At 43.4% G+C, this 24,800-nt stretch overlaps 1 protein-coding gene across 1 annotated transcript in view; it reads left to right on the forward strand.

The window, feature by feature from the left end:
* LOC139304040 (receptor-type tyrosine-protein phosphatase mu-like) overlaps positions 1-24,800 on the forward strand; it is a 130,824-nt gene that overhangs the window by 75,047 nt on the left and 30,977 nt on the right. The window contains exons 17-21 of the mRNA XM_070927876.1: positions 865-901; positions 2,828-2,902; positions 7,745-7,877; positions 22,814-22,932; positions 24,206-24,280. Coding sequence (XP_070783977.1) covers positions 865-901; positions 2,828-2,902; positions 7,745-7,877; positions 22,814-22,932; positions 24,206-24,280 — 439 coding nt within the window. The remainder of the gene's footprint in view (positions 1-864; positions 902-2,827; positions 2,903-7,744; positions 7,878-22,813; positions 22,933-24,205; positions 24,281-24,800) is intronic.

The following is a 24,800-nucleotide window of genomic DNA, read 5'->3' on the forward strand; positions in this document are numbered from 1 at the left end:
AGAGCTCGACATCAACTGTGTGACAAAATCACACGTATGTTAACAAAGGTTTCACATTATTCTGCTCTGTTCTACAGTTTTCTTTCAATTTCCTTCACTCTTTTTGTTCTTTCTGTCATAAAAACCAGAGAAGCGAAACAGAGACAGAGAGGTCACACACTGTGATATCAGCATGGACTGTACCACACACACACACAGTTTAATAGGAGTAGAGATAGTTCCAGGAGCCTGACCAGTGACACTAATAGGCTGCAGTGGGGGCTGTGTGTGTTTGTGTGTGTTTTTGTGTGTGTGAGTGTGTGTATGTGTTTTGTCTTTTATGTGTGTAAAAAAAGCTAATTGTTCACTGTTACACACACACAGATCGTATTGTTTTGTGTGTTAATTATTGACGCCGGGAGGTTTAATTGGTGTGTGTGTGTGTGTTGAATAATGCAGCGACAGTAGTGCTTTTTACTGTCGCCACGCCGCAGAGACACACTGCATGTGTGTGCGTTAGAGTTTGTGTGTGTGTGAGTATGAATATTCATTAGTTCTTGTGGTTAATTTGTCGTCTGTTTGTTAAAACCAGAAAGACACAAGATGTTCTCTTTCGCCTTTCACCAAAACCTGTCTCACTGTGTGTGCGTGCGTGGGGAGGGTGTTAGTGTGCGTGTGTGTTCTGTGTGTGTGTTACTTGTTAAATGCCAGCACAGGCACTGATCCACAGCCATTTTCCTTCTGTGCGCTCTGTTTACGACGTGTGTGTGTGTGTGTGTGTGTGTGTGTGTTCAGTGTGTATTTCTGGACAAAGTTGTCAGACGTGACAGCTAATATGTCGGCATTTATGTTGACAGGAAACTAATTTGCTTCTCTCTCTAACAGGAGACAAAGATCGACTGTGTGCGGGTGGCCACTAAAGGTAAGAAAACGTAGTGCATTTTATTTTGAAAGGTGTTGAGCAGACTTCATGTTTACATGTTTAAAACAGGTTTTATTCTCAAAGGTATTCAGTAATATTTTAAAAGGTCTTCCATTCCATTTTATTTTGAAAAGTGTAGAGTACATTTTATTTTGTACTCTTAGCAGTTAGCGTCATTAGCTGGTTAGACCCTGGTCTCTGCTGAGTCCCTGTTGAACTCTGCTGACTGCTGGACTGGATTTAACTGCTAATTTAGCCACTAGCTAGCCAGGCAGCAACCAGTCCATTCTGTGTAATGAAACACAGATGGCAGTTAGCTGTTGGAACGCTAGCCTAATGGTTAGCACACTGGACCCATCCAAAAGTATAATGGCTCACAGATGGCTGCTCGTCTCCGACGTCTGTCCTTCACTCTGTCCGTCTGTCCTCCTGTAGTGGGACGACCTGCAGACAGACGGACACACCACACATATACACACACACACTGAACTCTATGCTACACTAATGCTAGGCTAACAAAAGGCTAATGACTGGGACTATGGGTGTCCAGAGAGCTGTTTAGCATTGGAGCTAAACAAGCTAAAAACACTGTTATGTCCCCTGATGAACATCCAGGATTGTCACACACACACACACTCATACGCACACACACACACACACACACACACACACAGTAATTGACTGTTCTGGCTTTAATCAGCTTTTATTGGAGCACAGTTCTGGTGGCTAACGACACCAGATGCTGATTGGCACTGCTTGTCCCCTGGCACCTGTCAGTCATGCTGCAGCAGCCAACCAGATCTCCCGGGGGGGTCTCCCACCCTCTTCTCTTCCCTTTCAGAGTACCCACGGTGCCTTGCAGCGCTAACAGTGAGCAGAGCTGATGAGAATGTAAAGGAGAGCAGAACGTCTGCTGAATGTTAACTGGACAGTTTAGCACAAAGAAAACACAGATTTAAGCTAAATTAATTTGTTTTATTCTGAAATAGCAAGAAGGTCTGAAACACACACACACACACACACTCATAAAGTTCCACAATCCCATTCATCTCACACATACAATTAATGCAAGTTTATTTAATATATAATGCAGTATTTAATATATATGTTTTATGTGACACTTGTAGCTGAACATGTTTGTCTTATTGAAACGATTAGCTTTGCAGTTAGCATTGAAGCTAACAGTTGACCAGCAGTGACTGAACCCACAGAGGTTGGTTTGGTTTTGGTCCTGACTCTTTGAACTGCTGCTGCTTTTTTGCTTGATTGATTACTAATGTCTGATGATTAATTGATTGATTGATCGATCAGCTGATTAACAAGCTTCTCTTTCAGGTCTGCGTCTGGAACTAAAATATGTTGTGTTGAACTGAACAGCGCTCTGCTCTCCTGTCGGTGGCATTTAAAAGCCTGTAGATATTCTTTAGACGTTCAGTTTAGATTCATGTGAGTTCAATTAAGAGTTAACTAGAGCTAATTATCACAGTGAGGGTGACATTTATACGCCTCTGATATATGAACAGATAGTGAATGACTACATAATATACACAGCTGTAATTATATGAAGTAGGAGAAGTTGTACTTGTAAGTACTGCAAATTATTCGAAGCTTAATATCTCAAAACCTTTCAGATCACAGATATAACCTGATAATAAAGCCACTATTAAATATATATATTACTGATTGTGAAATCAGCTTATAACTGTTAACTTTATTAATGCTTACATGCAGCTCATTAGTGATAATTAGAGAATCGCAGGCTGATGATTTCATCCGTCAGGAGAGCAGGAAGATGCTGCATGTTACTAATATTTCTGCTTCAGTACAAACCGCTGCTACAGCCTGTCTCTCTCTCTCTCTCTCTGTTTATCTGTCTTGCTGTTTGTCTGTCTGTCTCTCTCTCTGCATGCCTTCCTGGATGAATAGCTGCTATAATCGTCACCCAGCTCACCACGCCGTACATTCGCATCGCGCCGGCAGCTGGCGACAAGCAGCTAACAGGTCAGACAAAACACACAGAAATACACAGAGACACACAAAAATACACAGAAATACACAGAGACACACACAGAAATACACCGAGACACACAGAAATAAAAAGAGACACACAGAAATACACCGTGACACACAGAAATAAAAAGAGACACACAGAAATACACAGAGACACACAGACATAAAAAGAGACACACACAAATACACAGGCACACACAGAAATACACAGAGACACACACACAAATACACAGAGACACACAGAAATAAGAAAAGACACACAGAAATACACAGACACACACAGAAATACACAGAAATGCACAGAGACACACAGAAATAAAAAGAGACACAGAAATAAAAAGAGACACACAGAAATACACAGAGACACACAGAAATACACAGAGACACACAGAAATACACAGAAATGCACGGAGACACACACAGAAATACACAGAAACACACAGAGACACATAGAAATACACAAAGACACACAGAGACACACAGAAATACACAGAGGCACACAGAAATACACAGAAATGCACAGAGACGCAAAGAAATACACAGAGACACACAGAAATACACAGAAATGCACAGAGACGCAAAGAAATACTCAGAGACACACAGAAATAAAGAGAGACACAGAAATACACAGAGAGACACAGAAATACACAGAGACACACAGAAATACACAGAGACCCACAGAAATAAAAAGAGACAGAGACACACAGAAATACACAGAGACCCACAGAAATAAAAAGAGACAGAGACACACAGAAATACACAGAGACACACAGAAATAAAAAGAGACAAACAGACATACACAGAGACAAACAGAAATAAAAAGAGACACAGAAATACACAGAGACACACAGACATAAAAAGAGACACACAGAAATACACAGGCACACACAGAAATACACAGAAATACACAGAGACACAGAAATAAGAAGAGACACACAGAAATACACAGACACACACAGAAATACACAGAGACACACACAGAAATAAAAAGAGACACAGAAATAAAAAGAGACACAGAAATACACAGAGACACACAGAAATACACAGAAATACACAGAAATGCACGGAGACACACAGAAATACACAGAGACACACAGAAATACACAGAAATGCACGGAGACACACACAGAAATACACAGAAACACACAGAGACACATAGAAATACACAAAGACACACAGAGACACACAGAAATACACAGAGGCACACAGAAATACACAGAAATGCACAGAGACGCAAAGAAATACACAGAGACACACAGAAATAAAGAGAGACACAGAAATACACAGACACACACAGAGACACACAGAAATACACAGAAATGCACAAACACACACGCAGAAATCCACAGAGACACACAGAAATAAAAAGAGACAAACAGAAATAAAAAGAGACAAACAGAAATAAAAAGAGACACACAGAAATACACAAAGACACACAGAAATACACACAGACAAACAGAAATAAAAAGAGACACAGAAATACACAGAGACACACAGAAATAATAAGAGACACAGAAATACACAGAGACACACAGAAATGAACAGAGACACACAGAAATACACAGAGACACACAGAAATACACAGAGACACACTGAAATAAACAGAGACACACAGAAACACACAGAAATAAAAAGAGACACAGAAATACACAGAGACACAGAAATAGACAGAGACACACAGTAATACACAGAGACACACAGAAATACACAGAGACACACAGAGGCACACAGAAATACACAGACACACAGAAATACACAGAGACACACAGAAATACACAGAGACACACAGAAATAAACAGAAATACACAGAGACACACAGAAACACACAGAAATACACTGAGACACACAGAAATAGACAGAGACACACAGTAATACACAGAGACACACAGAAATACACAGAAATACACAGAGACACACAGAGACACACAGAAATACACAGACACACAGAAATACACAGAGACACACAGAAATAAACAGAAATACACAGAGACACACAGAAACACACAGAAATACACAGAGACACACAGAAATACACAGAGACACACAGAAATAGACAGAGACACACAGTAATACACAGAGACACACAGAAATACACAGAAATACACAGAGACACACAGAGACACACAGAAATACACAGACACACAGAAATACACAGAGACACACAGAAATACACAGAAATACACGGAGACACACAGAGACACACAGAAATACACAGACACACAGAAATACACAAAGACACACCGAAATACACAGAAATACACAGAGACACACAGAGACACACCGAGACACAGAAATACACAGAGACACACAGAGACACAGAGACACACAGAAATACACAGAGACACACAGAGAGACACAGAAATACACCGAGACACACAGAGACACAACAACACACAGAGACACAGGGACACACAGGGACACACACAGAGAGACACACAGAGACACAACAACACACAGAGACACAGGGACACACAGAGACACACAGAGACACACAGAAATACACAGAGACACACAGAGATACAACAACACACAGAGACACAGAGTGTACCTCATGAGTTGTATGTGTGGTTGGCATGACGACGTCACACTAACAGTGAACCAGATCAACTCGTCTTGAGTTGGTAATTAATTGAACTTGTTGACCTTCGTCCTCACATATCTGCAGGCACACTGAGAGCCTCAGTGCTCAACAGGAAGTACAGTGTTGCCATGGAGTCGGTGAGTTAGCTGTGAGCTACAGCTTTTTCAGCCCTTTTGCTTTAGTCTGTATTTGTTCACATGTAGTCACATGGTCTCCATCACAGCAGCTGAATCAGCTGTTAGCAGCTCCTGTCTGCAGTGTCCTCATGGACGGACAGACAACTACCAGTGTTCACTGAGACACTGAAGGAAACTTAAAAACAGGAGGATTGCCTGAGTGGATTTCTGGAGGTTTATTCTGATGGACATCAGAGATGATGAACATCGTGGACGTGGACGTGGACGTGGACATGGACATGGACGTCACTCTGAATGATCCAACATGAGTTTACTGATCTGAGTCATGACTCTGAGAAGAAGGAGAGCCATGTTTGCTAAGTGTTTTTAAAGCAGCTTAAACACCTCCAGGAGCTGTGAGTGAATGTATACATAGATTTGTATGTATATATGTGTGTGTGTGTGTGTGTGTGGGTGTGCGTGGGTGTGCGTGTGTGTGTGGACCCTATTTTCATTAATCTACAACAGACAGCAGAACAGGTGGGACACACACACACACACACACACACACACACTCATTCACAGCTCGCAGAAAATTACATTTAAATATTTACCAGCCTGAAGGTGGAAACTTTCCACTGTTTGTACACACACATATACAGCATGATGCTGTGTGTGTGGGAGAGGTTGTGTCACCAGCAGGCCTCAAACACACTTAACAGCTGTTTTCCTTGTATACACACACATTAATACACACACACACACACACACACACACACACACACACACCTCCCACTCAGTGTGACTGGCTGAAGCCCTGAAGCAGAAAACAGCTTCACTTTCACATAAAAACAGCTTCTCTATGGCCGACTGTGACACACACACACACACACAGAGCATTCACCCCCTTGGAGGCAGAGAGAGCTGCTGTTTTCAGTTTAAAGGCTATCAAAACGCTGCTTTGAAGACAGAATTTATCTGTCTGTGTGTGTGTTTCTGTGCGTGCGTGATGAAACGATAAAGAGAGGTGGCTGATCATCGAGCTCGTCTGACCTTGAAGAGATGAAACAAAAACAGAGAAAATATAGAAAACTGTCTCAAAGTCGTCCTGCAGATTTATTCTACTGGAAACCAGTTCAGCTTACTGCAACTGGACTGGTCAGACTGGTTTCTGTCTTGGTTCTTTTACAGACCAGTGTAGATTTTAACTGGTTAGGCTGGTTTATTTCTGTCCCAGTTCTCTCTCAGTTCTGTTACAGGTGAGTGTAGAACTGGTCGGACTGGTCTTTGACAGGTTTCTTTTCTGGCTTTGATACAGACCAGCTTAGAACTTAACTGGTTAGACTGGTTCTGTCCCAGTTCTCTCTTGGTTCTGTTATAGTCCGGTCTAGAACTAAACTGGGTCAGCGTTAGGTTAGAACTGGTTCAAGTTCTCTTTGACGGGTTTCTTTTCTGGTTAAGATAGAGACCATTATAGAAGATTTTCTGATTAGACTTTTTTCTGCTGTGATTTCATTCTGTGGTAAAGATATAAAACAGAGAACACACTCACACACTCACACACACACACACACACACTCACACACACACACACACACTCTCTCACACACACACACACACACACACACACACACACACTCACACACACAAACACACACACGCACACACGCACACTCTCACATACACACACACACTCACTCACACACACAAACACACACACGCACACACACACACTCTCACATACACTCACACACACAAACAAACACACACACACACTCTGGCACACACACACACACACGTGGTTACTAATGAGCATGTTTAAGTTGTTAATAGTAGTTAATGGTTGTCATTACTATTTAATAGTTGTTAATGATAATTTACAGGTACATAATAGCAACAGTCACACCGGCTGTGAACAATGATACTTATTAAGGGTCAATAGTTACTAATAATTTTAGTCAAGGTATGATGATCAGGAGCAGAACGATCTGGCATTTAATAATAATGTTTTATAATGTTGATGGTAGTTAATGGTTGTTAATGAAAGTAAATAGTAATATTAATACCAGTTAATTGTATTTTGCAGTCGTTTGTGATGACGTTGTCGTTAACATTAATGTTGGTTAATGGTTTCAGGAGCTGCGACCAGGAAACCAGAACCAGAACAGGAGAAACAGTCGGATCACACGGTGAAGATCGCTGGAGCCATAGCAGGCATCCTGCTCTTCATCATCATCTTCCTCGGAGTCATTCTGCTGATGAAGAAACGGTAAGAATGTTACACACACACACACACACATACACACCATGATCAGACAGTGTGAGACACACACCCAGTGGAAGTTTTAAAGTGTGTTGTCGTCTGCTCCTCGTTTTGCTTCTTTTGATAAATGTTGATGTTTTTATTATTTTGTCCATTGAATCCATCCTTTTGCAGGTCTTTGGTCCTTTAAAGCTGAATGTTTGTTGACATATTTCATTTCCATCTGCACTCCATTTCACTGATATTTGTGTTTAGATAATCACCAGTTAATGGTTATTATTAATGGTAAATAATGTTATTTAAAGTCCCTGGTGCGGTGACCAAGAAACCAGAAGGACTGGTAGTTAATGTTAATGGTAGTAAATGGTTAATATGGTTAATAGTAGCTAATTGTATTTCACTAGTAAACAATGGTAATCAATGTTTCAATGGTAGTTAATGGTAATTAATTTTGGAACCAAAACCAACAATGCGTTATTCTGTCTATTAATACTTTACTCAATACTAGTTTTTAACAACTGTTACTCAAACAGGAGAAAATAGTGAATTACATTGCTGCCTTGTGAACACCACTGACTTCCAAAACCAGCTCAGAAATACGGTCCAGGTTTATATTACATGTTATATTACAAGTTTGTGACGATGCAGTTTTTATTTAAGTCAGTGAGGTTTTATACCATTTATTTCGCTTCAAAAGCAGAAGAATGTGCTCGATGAATCCTTCAGCAGCACATTTGGAGATTTATACAAACCCTATCAAAAGACAAAAATGTCGATATTGGATTGGCCAAAGTCTGGATTGTGTTCGTTGTTAAGGTTTTTTAATTCAGTTTTCTGTGATATCTGAACCCCCAACCAACCACTGACCCCCGAACCAACTACTGACACCCCCAACCCCCCTAACGCTCAGTCAGAATGATGCTCCTGTTTCCCTCTATCTTCCCCTCTGAATCTCTGCTGTTTTAGACATTTTAACATCTGACAGTCTCCCAGAATTCATAGAGCCATAGTTACAAATGTAACTCTCATTTTAACGTCTGTACCGGCCGGTTCGCGTTTCACGACCTGAAGCATCAGATCGAACTTGAAAGCATCGACTGTGACTACAGTCCCACAGAGGACATGATCAGTGTTGGGCAAGTTGTTTGTCAGTTACTCACTGAACTAATTAGCAACAAATGAATGCGTTTAGTTACAACTCAGCTGCTCTGTCAAACACACAACATGTGAATAAGACAACTGTGTTAAAGTAACAAAACACACTAGTGGAGTTTCAGTACTGTCACACTTCTGCTGTACTAATACTGTTTTACTGGCATTATATTACATATATATCTGTACTGTACATCAAGTTACATCAAAGACACAATCATGTCCACACACACACACACACACACACACACACACACTCAGTGACAGTGAGGATGATGAGGATGAATAATGGAGCAGATTGCAGCAGTAATCACCATTAAACTATATGTGGACCGACTTTATTCTCCAACATCAAACACACAACCCCACTGGGACACACACACACACACACACACACACACACTTCAACACAGAGAGAAAAGCTTCTCTGTTTGGAGAACGTCGACGATAAGAGAGAAATTTAGATGAAAGAGCGTTTTATTCTTTGTTTTTTTTTCCACAGTCGCCTCGAGCTGAATGGCTTCAGGCTACAGAGACACACACACATTTATATGAAGAGTGTGTGTGTGTGTGTGTGTGTGTGTGTGTGTGTGTGTCGGTTTCAGTCGGACTCGTCTGTCAGGTCGATCGAGCTCTGATCTCTCTAACAGATATTAGAGAGAGAGAGAGGGTTGTTCGGTCTCTAATGAGCTTTTTAATGTTGACGGGGTGCGTTTGATTTCCACTCAGTGAGCAGACGGAGGTCAGACTCATTACAGCAGGAGTGAAAACAGGAAGCTGGATGTTTAAACTCTGTTCGGCTGCAGGGTGATCAGACAACATAACCTTCCACCGCTCAGGACACAAAATACATATGTCAGAAGTAGTTTTTTGTAGCACAGCGTGTTACTACGCTCTGGACACAGCTGATAGGTGGAGTGACATGGAGCTAAATGCAGTGCCCAAGGATAAAGTAGTTCTGACTGGTGTTCGGCAGGCGGTTAAAGGATAATTACGTCATTTATTTTAATAATAATAATATTTTATTCACCAAGTTAATAGAAATGTGGGAACATGGTAACATGACACCTCACAGCCTCCATCGTGTCTTCCAGCAGCAGTACCACAATGTACAAATACTACAATACTACACATAAAAAATGTCAAAAGTAGAGAGAAACAGATTGAAGCTGTCGCTCTCTCTGACATTCACCTCCAATCAGATGTGTCCCCTCCCCCTCACACTTTGATTGACACGTTGTACCAGCCAATCACCGCTCTCCACTCCTCCACCTCCATACAGAATAATTTAACTCATCTGTTCTGTTTTTTCTCTCCGAGACATTAATCTGTTGTTTTTCCTTTTTCTGTTTTTCTGTTTTTTTCTTTCCCTCCATTTCATCCTCCCTCTGCTCCGCCCCCCACCACTCAGACGAAGAAATTATCACTCCTACACTTACTACCTGTGAGTAACCTGTTTGACCTCTGACCCTTCACCTGAAACCTTCACTTTCCCCCAACATCAAACCTCAACCCCTGAAACACCTGCAACCCTGAGCTCTGCCTGTACCCCTGCTTACCCTGACCCTCAACCTCTGATCCCTGACCCTGACCATCTGATCCCTTACCCTGACCCTCTGATCCCTGACCCTCAACCGCTGATCCCTGACCCTCTGATCCCTGACCGTGACCCTCTGATCCCTGACCCTCTGATCCCTGACCGTGACCCTCTGATCCCTGACCCTCTGATCCCTGACCATGACCCTCTGATCCCTGACCCTTATCCTCTGTCCCCTGACCCTGACCCTCTGATCCCTGACCCTCTGATCCCTGACCGTGACCCTCTGATCCCTGACCCTTATCCTCTGTCCCCTGACCCTGACCCTCTGATTCCTGACCCTAATCCTCTGTCCCCTGATCCCTGACCCTCTGTCCCCTGACCCTCTGATCCCTGACCCACAACCTCTGACCTTAAAGTAATCTGTAATCTATCACTTTAACCTCTGACCATTGATCACGAGCCTGATAGCCTGTTTTCTTTCTCACAAAGGACAAATCATCCACCTGTCAGCAATCATTCTCATAGGCATTAACCTTTGACCCCTAACCCTCAGGTCACCCCGTAGTTCAGTTCCTAATATGTATCATCTACAACTATAAGCCTGACCCCTGACCTTAACCCAGAGCCTGACCCCTTTACCTTAGCCCCTGACCTTTGACCCCTTGATGCTAACCTTCACTGCAAACCTTAACCCATAGCTTTACTCTTTACTCTAGCCCCTGACCTTTGACCTTAGTCCAGCCCTGTGATTATTGGTGGACCAGCTCTACCTCCGGAGTCACAGCCACATCATATGTCTCATCTTCAACTGTGACCTCTGACCCCTTTGCCGCAAATCTTAACCCATAACTTTACCCTTTCTAACCCTGACCTTTAGCCCCAGACTTTTAACCCTCCAGGTCCTTATGTTGACTAACACGTTCATGTCATCATGAGTTATCGGAATTACGAGTTCCCAACTTGTAAATAGCATTCATGTCAATTTCCAAGTTGTAATTACAAATGGAAAACTCAGATCTTTCTGGAAGCTCCAATAAATCCGACTTGATGCTTAATAATACAAACATGTAGGCCTCACATCAGCCAGAGACCGTCTGCCATGTAATTAAACCCAAATGTAATGGATGTGGTCTCATGTTGTCAGTGCACAGTAGCTTAATCACCACAGGGCCAAGTCTGTAATGGTGCAACCATCTTGGTGACGTGAATCTGTCCATTTCTACAATCATCCCATGTGACATGAACTGTGACCCCTGACCCCTTAACCATGATACCTAACCGCTGCATTTACCTTCACCGAACCTTCACTTCACACTGAACCATTGATGCCTCTCCGTTAACCCCTGCCTTGTTTAAGAGCTCAGCACTGTGCTGGTCACATAAAGTTGATTTAACTTGTCTCTCAGCTGATAGCAGCTCCTCTTGTTTCACTTTAGTATTCGTTAAGTTGGACTCATCTTTTTTCTTGTTGACTTCAGGTCTTCACTGGAGTTAATTTTACAGTCTCTTGACTCGACTCCAACATGCCTCCAGTTCCCTCCTCCTTATTGGTTTAACATTGAGTGGATGCTCCTGTTTCCTGTTTCACACTCTGATGTGAAAAGTAAAAATAAAGAACTTGGCTTTTTGATCAATAAATGTGTGAAATGGAGGAGAGAAACCTGAATCTCCCTTCAGGTTAGAGTTGAATTATGTCGAACCGACGCCTCCTCAGGGAGACAGAAAGTACTCACACACTCCTCCTCAGGTCACTGTGTGTGTGTGTGTGTGTGTGTGTGTGTGTGCGTGCGTGCATGTTTTTGTGTAACAGATGTTTTACGTCAACACACACACATTAAACTGGTCCAGTCATATATTAGAAAATATTGAAACATAGATTGATATAAAACAAATGATCAGGTTTATTAAGTCTATAAACTTCATGCTTTGATACTTGATTCAGTTTGACTCTATAAAATATATTATAGATTAGATTATAAATATATACAACATTCTGTTTGTCGTCCAGCCTGAAATCTTTCCAACAAAATTTATGAAAGACATAAATTAAAGTCAAACTATGACTATGAGTACATGGCCAAAAGTATGTGGACGCCCCCGTTCAGTCAGTTTTATGTTCCTGAAGGAGGCTGAAAGACTGCTGTGATTTACAGCTGTGTGTGTGTGTGTGTGTGTGTGTGTGTGTGTGTGTGTGTGTGTGTGTGTGTGTGTGTGTGTCAGTGGAGCAGGGTTAATAGAATTAGCTGGCTGTAATAAACCTGTCTGATCAAATGATCGTTACAAGCAGAGATACACCTACACACACACACACACACTGACATCCATTACTGCTAACAGCATTGTCCTGTCGCTCATTAGATTAGCATAGATTAGCCTTGACATGCATCTGTGTGTGTGTGCGTGTGTGTGTGTGTGTGTTCATGTTAAGTGTTGCTGAATCAATCAATCCTGACACCTCGCTGATGATGTCATGACACACACGCGCACACACACGCACACACACACACACACACAGAGTGAGTCTCCATTGAAATCAGATATGGAAACATATAAAAGCTGTTTTGCTGCAGTATTTTTTCTGTAAAGTGAGGTTACCTCCTGCTCTCTGGCTCTATTCACTCATCTCTTTAGAGTGTGTGTGAGCGAGGGGGCTCAGGGGTCAAAGGTAAGGACAGCTGATTGGAGTCAGGGAGGTCGACTCGGCTCTACAGGAAAATGCGGTTTGTCAAGATGAAAAATACTGAAGTCAGGAAAATTTAACATACGTTTTTATTTAATAGATAAAAGTTGTGACAAAAACAACTTGAATTAAAAAAATAGTTTAGAGTGAAGACACAATTTAGTGAAATAAAAAGGGAATTAAAACTATCTCAGTCTTAAATCTACTTTATCTGATGCCATTGCGTCTCTTTCAGGTCATTTTGTGTCTCTTTGTGGACATTTTCCGTCTTATGTCGTTTTGTGTCTCTTTGTAGTCGTTTGGTGTCTCTGTGGTGGTTTTGTGTCTCTTTGAATGCGTCTCTTTGTGGTGGTTTTGCATCTCTTGCACCACACCACAGAGACACAAAACCACCATAAAGAGGCGACCATAAAGAGGTGACCACAAAGAGACGCATACAGAGAGACGAAAAACCACCACAGAGACGCAAAACGACCACAAAGAGATGCATACAGAGAGACACAAAACCACCACAAAGAGACGCATACAGAGAGACACAAAACCACCGCAAAGAGACGCAAAACGACCACAAAGAGGCGCATACAGAGAGAAACAAAACCACCACAAAAAGATGGTGCGTCTTTGTATGCGTCTCTGTGGTCGTTTTGCGTCTCTTTGTGGTCATTTTGTGTCTCTGTGGTTGTTTTGCATCTCTTTCAGTCATCTCACGTCTTCAGGCGACATTATAGTTTGGTCAGAAACATTTACACACAACAGGTTTCTGTGTAACCAGAGGCAGACCGGTTTGAACAGCAGATTAAGAGTTTGTGTTGCAGATGGAGAGACAGAGAGAGATTTTCTAAATCAACTTTATTAGCCGCTCTTCAAATGTACACAGCGTACATTAAAAGCCTAATAAATTACATTAAAAACCTTCCAGAAATAAATAAGTAACTTAGACGAACACATCTCCATAGCTGAGTTCTCCCTCTGCCACAGAACAGAGAACCTTTTTGAAACCCCAGACCTGCTGGAACGAGTCCGGGTCACCTGCTGCCTTATAGGACTCTGGACTTGATCATCTTTACACACACAGGAACAACATCAACGATCAACCCGTCCTCCACCGTCCTCTTCCGGCTCACATACACCGCCATCTTGGCCTGTCCTAAAACAAAGTTTAAAACCTGGCATTTGTGCTTGTGCTGGCGAGTGTATTTAAAACCACAAATAAAAACCTGTTTGTTAAAAACCTCTCCACATCTGGTAAAAACAGTTTGTAGAAACAGAAACAGTGCAGAAAGACAGTGACACTCATAAAAACAGTGAAAGACAGTCTCTCTTTGGTCATAAAATGGACATTTGTCCTCTACAGATGGATTGATGACCGACACAAAGGAGTTCACTGCTATAATTCCATGAAGGATCCTCCACTGCAAGTCAGCATGTTTTTTTGACAGTGGAGGTTTGTACAAAGACCTCCATGAAGGTCTTGATCTGGGATCCAGACCCAGGTAACTCCTCCATGGAGTGTCAGTCCGTCCGTTTAATTTGTCTCTGTTCAAAGTTTTTACCATTAGTTTGTAAAAGGTTTTCCCTGAGGCCCCCTCCAGGGAGGCAGGATTTACAGGCTCCATCAGAGGTCCAGTTTTTATAATCCAGGGCCTGGCAGATGGCAGGATACGGATCCTCTCTGTTTGGAGCGACTGTACCGTTGATAAAAGAGTTTAAAAGTAGGCACTCAGTTTGCGTCTCCAGTGCTCCAGCAGCAGCCAGCCTACCGGGGTCCTCCAACCGAAGCCCAGACAGCTCCACTACCTGTCCCAGCGTGGAGACCCCTGCAGTCTGCAGCAGTCTGGACAGTGTGGCTCCTCCCCAGCTGGGACAATCCAGCCAAGTGCCCAACAGGACGGGTTCCTGTAGGAGCCAGTACAGGGAACCCGCCTTCTCCTGTCTCTCTTTCTTCAGCAGGTTCCACACCCTAAAAACACTCTTATAAAAACCCGGCAGGGACAATGTGCTCATCTCGGTGGTATCCATTAACAACAGGTTAAAATCTAGACCCAGGTTGTTAAAACGTTTCAGGATGCAACAGGATAAAGGTCTCCACAGAGTGTCCTTTGGTCCAGTAAGCATTCTTTGTAAGAATTGTAGGCGGAAAGCAGCGCCCCTGCTGGCTAGAAGGACCAGGCCCTGCCCCCCCCCCCCTCCTCCTTAGGAAGGAAGAGGACACTCTGTGGGACAAAATCAATTAAAACCCTCTGTATCTGAGCCAGGAGAGAAACTGGAGGATCGACGCAGGCCAACCGGTGCCACAGGGCAGATGAAACAAGGTTGTTTAAAATCAAGGTACGGCCTCTGTAGGACATCTATGGTAAAAGCCACTTCCACTTTGAGAGCCGACCTTTTCAAGGACAAATCGTCCCAGTTCTTCCTTGTGAAGGCCTCATCGCCGAGGAAAACTCCAAGGTATTTGAGCCCTCCCTTCTTCCAGACTAAAGCACCAGGGAGCCTGAGCTGATCCCCCAGCCTCTCCCCCACCATCACAGCCTCGCTCTTCCCCCAGTTTACCTTTGCAGATGAGATAAAACCAAACTTGTTGACAGCGTCTGCTAAAATGTCCACATCTCTTTGTGTATTGACCAGCACAATAAGGCCATCAGCATACGCAGACAACTTAAAAGGCACATTACAATGAGGGAAACACACACCACTAAGATCATCTCTCAGTTTGTGAAGCAGAGGCTCGAAGGCTACAGAATACAGCATGCCAGAGAGAGAGCATCCCTGTCTCACCCCCCTCTAGATGTTAAAAGGAGCACTCAGGCCGCCATTTATTTTCAGGACACTCAAAATGTCACTATAGAGAACCCGTATCTTGGCTATAAAGCCTGGGTTGAACCCAAAGGCAGCCAAAGTCTGCCATAAGTACTGGTGTTCAACCCGGTCAAAAGCCTTTTCCTGGTCTATGGAAATAAGACCGGTGTCTATAGCCAATGAACTGGAGAGTTCCAAAACATCTCGAATTAAAGTGACATTGTCACTTATGAGCCTGCCGGGCACACAGTAAGTCTGGTCAGGGTGGATGATGGATGCCATCACCTCTCTCATCCTCAAGGCCAGAGCTTTGGACAGGATTTTATAATCCGTGCACAGCAGAGAGACCGGCCTCCAGTTCTTGAGGTCCTGCAGGTCTCCCTTCTTGGGCAGCAGAGTGATGACGGCCCTCCTGCAGCTCAGAGGTCTCCCTCTCTGGAGTCTGTCTGTCAGGACCTCGAGCAGGTCTTCTCCTACTTCAGACCAGAAGGACTTATAGAAGTCCACAGGAAGGCCGTCCATCCCCGGAGCTCTGCCGCTCTGCAAACTCGCCATGGATGTGAACAGCTCCTGCAGAGTTATGTCTGCCTCCAGGTGACGGTTTGCTTCTGTGCTCACCTGAGGGAGACCATTGAGGAAACTGCTGTGCACATCTGGATTATGTGACCATTCACCCTTAAAGAGGTCTCTGTAGAAACCGGCAGCAAACTTCCTGATCTCAGATGAGTCTGAGATCTCAGAGCCATTACCCGATCGTAAAGCATGAATGATCTTCCTTTGTCCATTTTTCTGCTCCAACCCAAAGAAGAACTGAGAGGGGGCGTCCATCTGTGAGATGTTCAGGAAACGAAACCTGACCAGAGCTCCCTGTGCCGTAACGCCCAGCATGCTGGCTATGGCCGATTTTTTGGACTTGAGGGAGTCTAAAAGCCCTCGATCTCCTGTAGACTCTGCTAAAGTCTGCAGTTCTACTACCTCCGTCTCCAGATCCTTCATAGACCGGGTTATGTCTCTAGTGACATTGCGAGTGAACTGCTGGCAAAGTTGTTTAATTTGTACTTTGCCAAAATCCCACCACTGCTGAATACAGCTAAAAGCAGGTTTGCTCTCTCTGTGGGAACACCAAAACAATTTAAAAGCAGTTTTAAAAACCTGGTCATTTAAAAGAGCTGTGTTAAAATGCCAATAGGCGCTATTTAAAGGAACATTTTTTATAAAAACAGAGCAGGAGACAAGACAGTGATCAGAAAAGCCCACAGGCTGAATGTGACTTCTCTTAAAGATGTTCACATGGTGATTAAAACAATAGAGGCGGTCCAGTCTGGCCAGAGATAAAACATTTCCTCTTGAGTGACTCCAGGTGTACTGCCTGTTATTCCTGTTAAAACCCCTCCACACATCAGACAGCTCATGCGTCTCAATGAGCTGCCTGATCCTGCAGGACGAGGCAGGATGAGGCTCAGGATGATTCCTGTCCAGGTTCGGACTTTCTGTGCAATTAAAATCACCCCCTAAAAACAGAAAATCATAGTTGCTACAAGCTCTAACGGTATCAGATAAAATGTTTAAAAATGCCACCCTGTCCACCCCATTGGTGGGCGCGTAGACATTTAAAAACACTAACTTTACCTTTTCATAAAGAGCTTTAACGCTCAATAAAACACCTGGAATAATTTCTTCCACTTCGTAGGAAACGGGTAAAAAACTTCTGGCTTCTAAAATCCCCACTCCTCCACTGCAGCTGGACTTGTGGCTTAAAATGACACCCCCATTAAAAGCCCTCCTCCAGTCACTCTCATTGTCTTTGGTGCTGTGGGTTTCCTGTACAAACATCACGTCCACTTTCTTTAACTCCATTAGTTTAAAAAGAGCAGCTCTCTTAAGATCAGCCCTGGCTCCATTCAGGTTTAAAATGCTGATGTTAAAATCACACATGGAGATAAAAGAGACGACAGTGATGAGACCAGTCGGTAAAACAGAGAGGCTCAACATCTTTTTAGGAAACATCTTCATCAGTATTGATTTGTGGTTTCACTCTCACTATCAGTTTTCTCAGTCGATATATTTCCTGATCTGTGAGCAGCACCTCACCACATGTTCCTGACTTTCTGGTCAGAGGCCTGGCTGACTTCACGGACAGTCTGAGATCTGAGAAGTGATCTCCGACTATCGGCAGCCGGGCTCCTTTGGTTCGCTCCAGAAAAGCCTGGATGTCAGCAGGAGAGTAAAGAGGCTGTGGATCATCCTGAGTCAGAGAGAAGTCGCTCTCTGACTCCACCGACACTTTGGCCTCTTTAGTCGCTTTCTTTGCTTTAATACTGTCCTGCACAGAGTCCTTTTCTGATGGATTTTTAACACTTTCTCATGTGACATCTCCTCATCCTCAATGAACTCCTCACACACATTCATCCGTTCATCAGTTTGACTTTTTCCACACTCGGTTTGTTTACTTTGATCATTTCCCAACACGTTTTCTTCCACTGTCTCAGTTTGCTCTTTATTTCTTTGTTCGTTAAAATCTTTAAACTGCCCCACACCGGTGGAGCACACGGGGGAACCGCAGCAGCGGCAGAAGCGGGCCGCTGTGCTTCAGCCTTCTCCGGACAGGAGCGGACTAAGTGTCCCTCTGCTCCGCATCTGAAACACTTCATCGACTCCGATGAAGCAAACACCAAATAACTAAAACCCTCCACCTTGAAATGAAAAGACAGGTTCAGGTCGTGTGCGGTGTCCTTCAGGATCATGTACACCTGCCTCCTGTGACACACCACATGCTTCAGTTTGGGTGATTTGCAGCCCAGAGAAACCATTTTTATTTGGGAAACCAGCTGTCCATATCGGGACAGCTCTTTTGCCAAAACTTCATTCTTGATGAATGGGGGGGGGGGCATTAGAAATGGTGACTTTAGTGGCCGGGCTAACGAGGGGGAGAACGGGAGTAAAGGTGTCTTGAATGACTACACCTTTCTCAACCACCTCGCTAACTTTAGCCGTGCTGTCCAGAAACAGAACAATGGCCCCGTTCATACGGAGGCAGACTTCACGCTGCCACAACCCACCACGCTCCCCACCGCCACCCCCGCCTCCTCCACGGAGCCCCGCACCGCCGGGATGAGTTTGATGGCATGACGCCGAGTCAGCTTCTCAAGCTCGGCCGCAGCAGCCTCCGCCACCGGCATGGTGCTAAACAAAGCACACCCCACCAACCCTACACCTACACCTACACCACCCCTCTAACACACACCGCTAAACAAAGACAAGATCAATAACACAGAAACATAAACACAGAAACCCAAAGAAAAGAAAAAGTTAGAAAAACTCACTCACACTGAATCAACTCTGCGATTCCACTCAGCTCCGCACTCAGTCCGCCATACTCACAGAGAGGGGGGGGGGGAGAGGAGAGGGGGGGGGGGGGGACAGAGAGAGAGAGAGAGAGAGAGGGAGAGAGAGGGAGAGGGAGACAGAGAGGGAGAGAGAGAGGGGGGGGAGGGAGAGAGAGAGACTAAGAGAGATAGAGAGAGAGACTGAGAGAGAGAGACAGGGAGAGACAGAGAGATACTGAGAGAGACAGACAGAGACAGAGAGAGAGAGACAGAGAGAGAGAGAGAGAGAGACTGAGAGAGAGAGAGAGACAGGGAGAGACAGAGAGATACTGAGAGAGACAGACAGAGACAGAAAGAGAGACAGACAGAGAGAGAGAGAGAGACTGAGAGAGAGAGAGAGACAGGGAGAGACAGAGAGATACTGAGAGAGACAGACAGAGACAGAAAGAGAGACAGACAGAGAGAGAGAGAGAGAGAGAGAGACTGAGAGAGAGACTGAGAGAGAGTTTGTGTGTTCAGGTCTGAATCAGAGAAGAAACGCTGCAGGTTTTTACTGTCTGATTGAACCACAGAAGAAGATATAGGTGACATGAGGGGGAGGAGGGCAACGTCGCCTCAGGGCGCTTTCACCGTCCTCCATGTTAACCCCCCCCCCCACACACACACACACACACACACACACAACTGCTTTCACTGATGTCTTACTTTTCAGTTTAAAAGCCTGTTTTTTATATATATATATATATTTTTTTTCTTTTCCATTTTCAGGTCAGGGTTAAACTTTCCACTGCGTGTGTGTTTGTGTGTTTGTGAGCAATCGGACAAATGGATGTTTTTTTATTCACACACTCGGAATAGAAAGAGAGAAAATACATCAAGCTTTTAAAATGGACAGTGTTTTTCTGTGTGTGGAGATACAGATGATGGTAGATGGACAGACGAGAGGATGAAAGGATGTTTTTGTTGTTTAAAGATGTTATTTTTCCTCTGCAGTGGTTATACAAGAGATAGACAGATAGAAACATAGAAATATGGATGTATAAAGATGATTTTAAGATAGAGATGGATGGCGATAGAGAAAACAAATCAGTAGAAAGAAAGAAAACTCCATAGAAAGAAATATAGAGCCAGAGATGGACTGAAAGATAGAGATAAATAGAGGAATAAAAAGACAGAAATGGTGGAAACAGGTGGAAATACATGGAGAGGTAGAAAGAGAGCCAAAACAAATCTAAAAATAAAGAAAATAAAAAGCATCAAATCCTCACATTTGATCAAACCGATCAAGAGTATTAGTATTTTTGTATAAAAAGAAGACAATAATAATAACAATAATTTGATGAACAAAATAGTTGCAGTTTTATGTTCTATCGATCAGCTAATCAACTTATCGAATAATTGTTTCATATCTGGATAGTGTCATTAGTGTTCACTCAGAGTTTTTCAGTATTGTCATTTTTGTTAGTGATTTATGATTTTTGTCTGAACATTTGATGGTGCCAGTAGTTTTTGTATTGTTTGGAAATGTGAACACAGCAGGCTGGTTGTTGTAAGTTCATGCAGACGGGGTTGTATGCATGACGCAATAACAAAAACATTTATTAACCACAGAAATTATTTTAACATTTCATGACTAGTCACAAAGCTCTGAATGCTTTAATACCATCTCTGCTTACTGCTAACTCCCAACGAGCACTAAAGGGTTAAACACAAAGACCACCTTTAAATTGAAACCAAACTGTGAAACAGCCTGCCCCCCCCCCCCCCCCCCCAATCATTCAACTGATTTAATTCCAGAAAGAAACATCTGAAAACAGGACAAACAAAACTCTGTAAAAAAAGAAAACTGGAGGAAGTGTGTGTGTGTGTGTGTGTGTGTGTGTGTGTGTGTGTGTGTGTGTGTGTGTGTGTGTGTGTGAGTGAGTGACTCAGGCTACCTTCGGGGACACATTTCAGACTAAAGACCAATTAATTGGGGACAAAAGCCGCGTCCCCAATTCGGAAAAAGCTGATTTTGGCTCACTGGTCATGGTTAGGGTCAGAGTAAGTCTCCTCGAAATGAATGTAAATGTATGTAATGTCCCCTAAAGTGACCTAAGTCAACGTGTGTGTGTGTGTGTGTGTGTGTGTGTGTGTGTGTGTGTGAAAGAGAGATTTTTTTATGGCTCATATATTTTAAAAGCAGAACTAATTTAATTAAATTTACGACCGCAATTACAGCAAAACGTTCACAGTCTCATCTCCAGTTTAGTCACAGCTCATTAAAGAAACTCCAGCTGTCATACCACCTTAAAAACCTACTATATAACCTTCACAGACAAACACGACCCCCCTACTCCACCTTAAAGACTTCACTCATACCACCTTAACAGACACAACATTTTGAACCCTTCCAAGAGGGAGACAAATGCATAGTCAAAGAAATACAGTCTTAATTCATTAAACCTCAATTCATTCAGTCTTACTCATACCACCTTAAAATCCTACAATGCAAACTTTAAAACCCTCCGATACCACGTTAACATAAAAATAAAGCCTTAAAACCCTAATTATTCCACCTCAAACACAAACGCTCGCAAACGAAAAATACAACTGCAAAGCCCCATTCATACCACCTTAACTGAGATACATAGCTCACTCCGTACCACCTTAAAACAGATGAAACACCTAAAAATCCCACTTTTACCACCTTAAGAGGCCAAGTCCACAGAGTCTGTTCTATATACAACAGCAGTGTGTGTGTGTGTGTGTGTGTGTGTGTGTGTGTGTGTGTGTGCATCGCCTCAGGGCGAGAGACACCAACAGAGAACTGTGAGAGAGTCTTCTTCAGTTTTATTTTCTCCATTTGAAAAGACGAAACAGAAGAAGTTGGAGTTTGACCTCCAGAAAGACAGACAGACAGACAGACAGACAGAGAGACAAACAGAGACAGAAAGACAGACAGACAGGGAGACAGAGAGAGACAGACAGAGAGACATACAGAGAGAGACAGACAGACAGATAGACAGACAGACAGAGACAGACAGACAGAGAGACAAGGAGAAAGAGAGAGACAGACAGAGAGACAGGCAGAGACAGACAGAGAGACATACAGAGAGAGACAGACAGACAGATAGACAGACAGACAGAGACAGACAGACAGAGAGAGACAGTCAGACAGAGACAGAAAGACAGACAGACAGAGAGACAGGGAGAAAGAGAGAGACAGACAGAGGGAGAGACAGACAGACCGAGAGAGACAGACAGAAAGACAGAGAGATAGAGACAGAGACAGACAGACAGAGACAGAGAGACAGGGAGAAAGAGACAGACAGAAAGACAGAGAGACAGACAGAGAGACAGACAGACAGAAAGACAGAGAGAGGCAGACAGACAAACAGACAGACAGCTGGACTGGACTCTGAGCTGGACTCTGAGTTGTGAATTTGTTTGTTTTCCGTCTCTACAGGAAGTTGGCGAAGAAGAGGAAGGAAACTCTGAGCTCCAGACAGGAAATGACTCTGATGGTCAACAACTCACAACACACAACCATGGTGGACACACACACACACACACTTAATGGACGCAGTGAGTACACAAAAACACACACACACAAAAAGACACAAATCTCATGTTTTTTAATTTACAGAGACGAGACGAGTGATGACAGTTGAGACAGAATGAGACGAGACAAGACGAGATAAAGATAATAGAAGTTGAAAAGATGAGACAAGACGAGAGACAAATTAATAATTTATTAAATGAGACAAAATATGATGAGAAAGATTAGAGAGACAAAGAGACAAGAAAAACATGAGACAAAGTGAGAAAGAATGGAAACAAAAGAAAGACAAGGTGAGACAGGACACAAAAAGGAGATGAGACAATTAGAGAGACAAACAGGTGAAGACAAGGCGAGATAGAGATGAGAGTAGAGGTGGAGACAAGACAAGAAACAGAGGACAGTTTAGACATAAAGACTGAAGAAACACAGGTTAAACTGATGAGACAGACAAGAGACAAAGAGACTAAATCATCAAGCTGCCTTTGTCCTCGGCCCTCTTTCCATCATTCAGTCTGTGTTTAATATTGTATTAGAGACAGACAGACAGACAGACAGTCTGTCTTCAGAGCTGCAGCTTTGTCCTCTTCAGCTTTAACAAGTTTAGTATTCAGAGCTGAGCGAGATGATGTGACTGCAGGTGATATGACCGAATGTTTTATCATGAAGTGACGGACTGTCAGAGAGGCAGCTGGAGGGGGGAGAGAGGGGGAGAGAGCTGGGTGACTGAGGGGTGACGGAGGGGTGACGGAGGGATGATGGAGGTTTAGAGGACAGAGGAGCCCACCTTCCCTCAGGCTCTCACCTCCTCTGAGCTCCTCCAGCAGACACAATGTCTTCTTCTCTCTGCTGATGTTTAATAATCATTTCATCTGGGATCAAAAAAGAGTTGAACGTTTCCCGATAACGACCGCCGACACTGGGCCGGCACTGAGCCAAAGCTGGGCCAAAGCTGAGCCAAAACTGGGCCAAAGCTGGGCCACAAACCTGACCAAAGCCTGGTGGGAATACACTGTATGGCCCAGATCTGGCTCACATCATCACATGGTGGCAGGACTCCGCTGCGGGTTTAATGTTTCAAGATAACAATCATAGATTTGGTGAAATCTGGTCCGACACATGTTGAAGAACAATAACACCAAAGTCTGTTTTGGGGTTTAACTGAAGAAAATCGGCTGCCATCCTGTTTTGGGACGTAATGCATTTGTTGGGGACATTTGCTGCTCTAGTGAGTATTCGTTACAGCACAACGGAGTATTTAGGAGACATTAAGGTTGTGTCTGTTGTTTCTCTGTCTAGCTGTGTCGTCTCCGTCCTCCTTCACCCTGAAGACAAACACCATCAGCACCACCGTCCCTAACTCCTACTACCCAGGTACATGTTTTATTTATTAAACTGTATGAGCTGCTGTCAAAGATGTGATACAGCCGAGACTAAAGCAACATTCAGGCAGGATGAACACCACAGGGGGAGTCATCTCTTGGATTTAACTCATGTTCAGGACGACACTTTAACCCACAGGATGTGGTCTGTGAAAGACATGGACATTCAGCAGGACAAACATACTGCAGGAGGTCAAGCTGAGTCAAAGATCGCACTTCTTCTCAGAGTCATAACTCACAGACATGAAACGCATGTTGAATCATTCAGAGTGACGTCCACTTCCAGAGGAGATCATTATCTCTGATGTCCATCAGAATAAACCTCCAGAGATCATCAGAGACATCAGAGAGAAAGACGCTGCAGAACCTGCCTGAGAATCCTGCTGTTTCCTTCAGTCTCACAGTGATCCTTGAGGTTCACTTCCTAAAGCAGACACATTTTAATTCAATTCAATTCAATTCAATTTTATTTATATAGCGCCAAATCACAACAAAAGTCATCCCATGACACT

The sequence above is a fragment of the Enoplosus armatus genome, chromosome 21, assembly GCF_043641665.1.
Source record: "Enoplosus armatus isolate fEnoArm2 chromosome 21, fEnoArm2.hap1, whole genome shotgun sequence".
Taxonomy (NCBI): Eukaryota; Metazoa; Chordata; class Actinopteri; order Centrarchiformes; family Enoplosidae; genus Enoplosus; species Enoplosus armatus.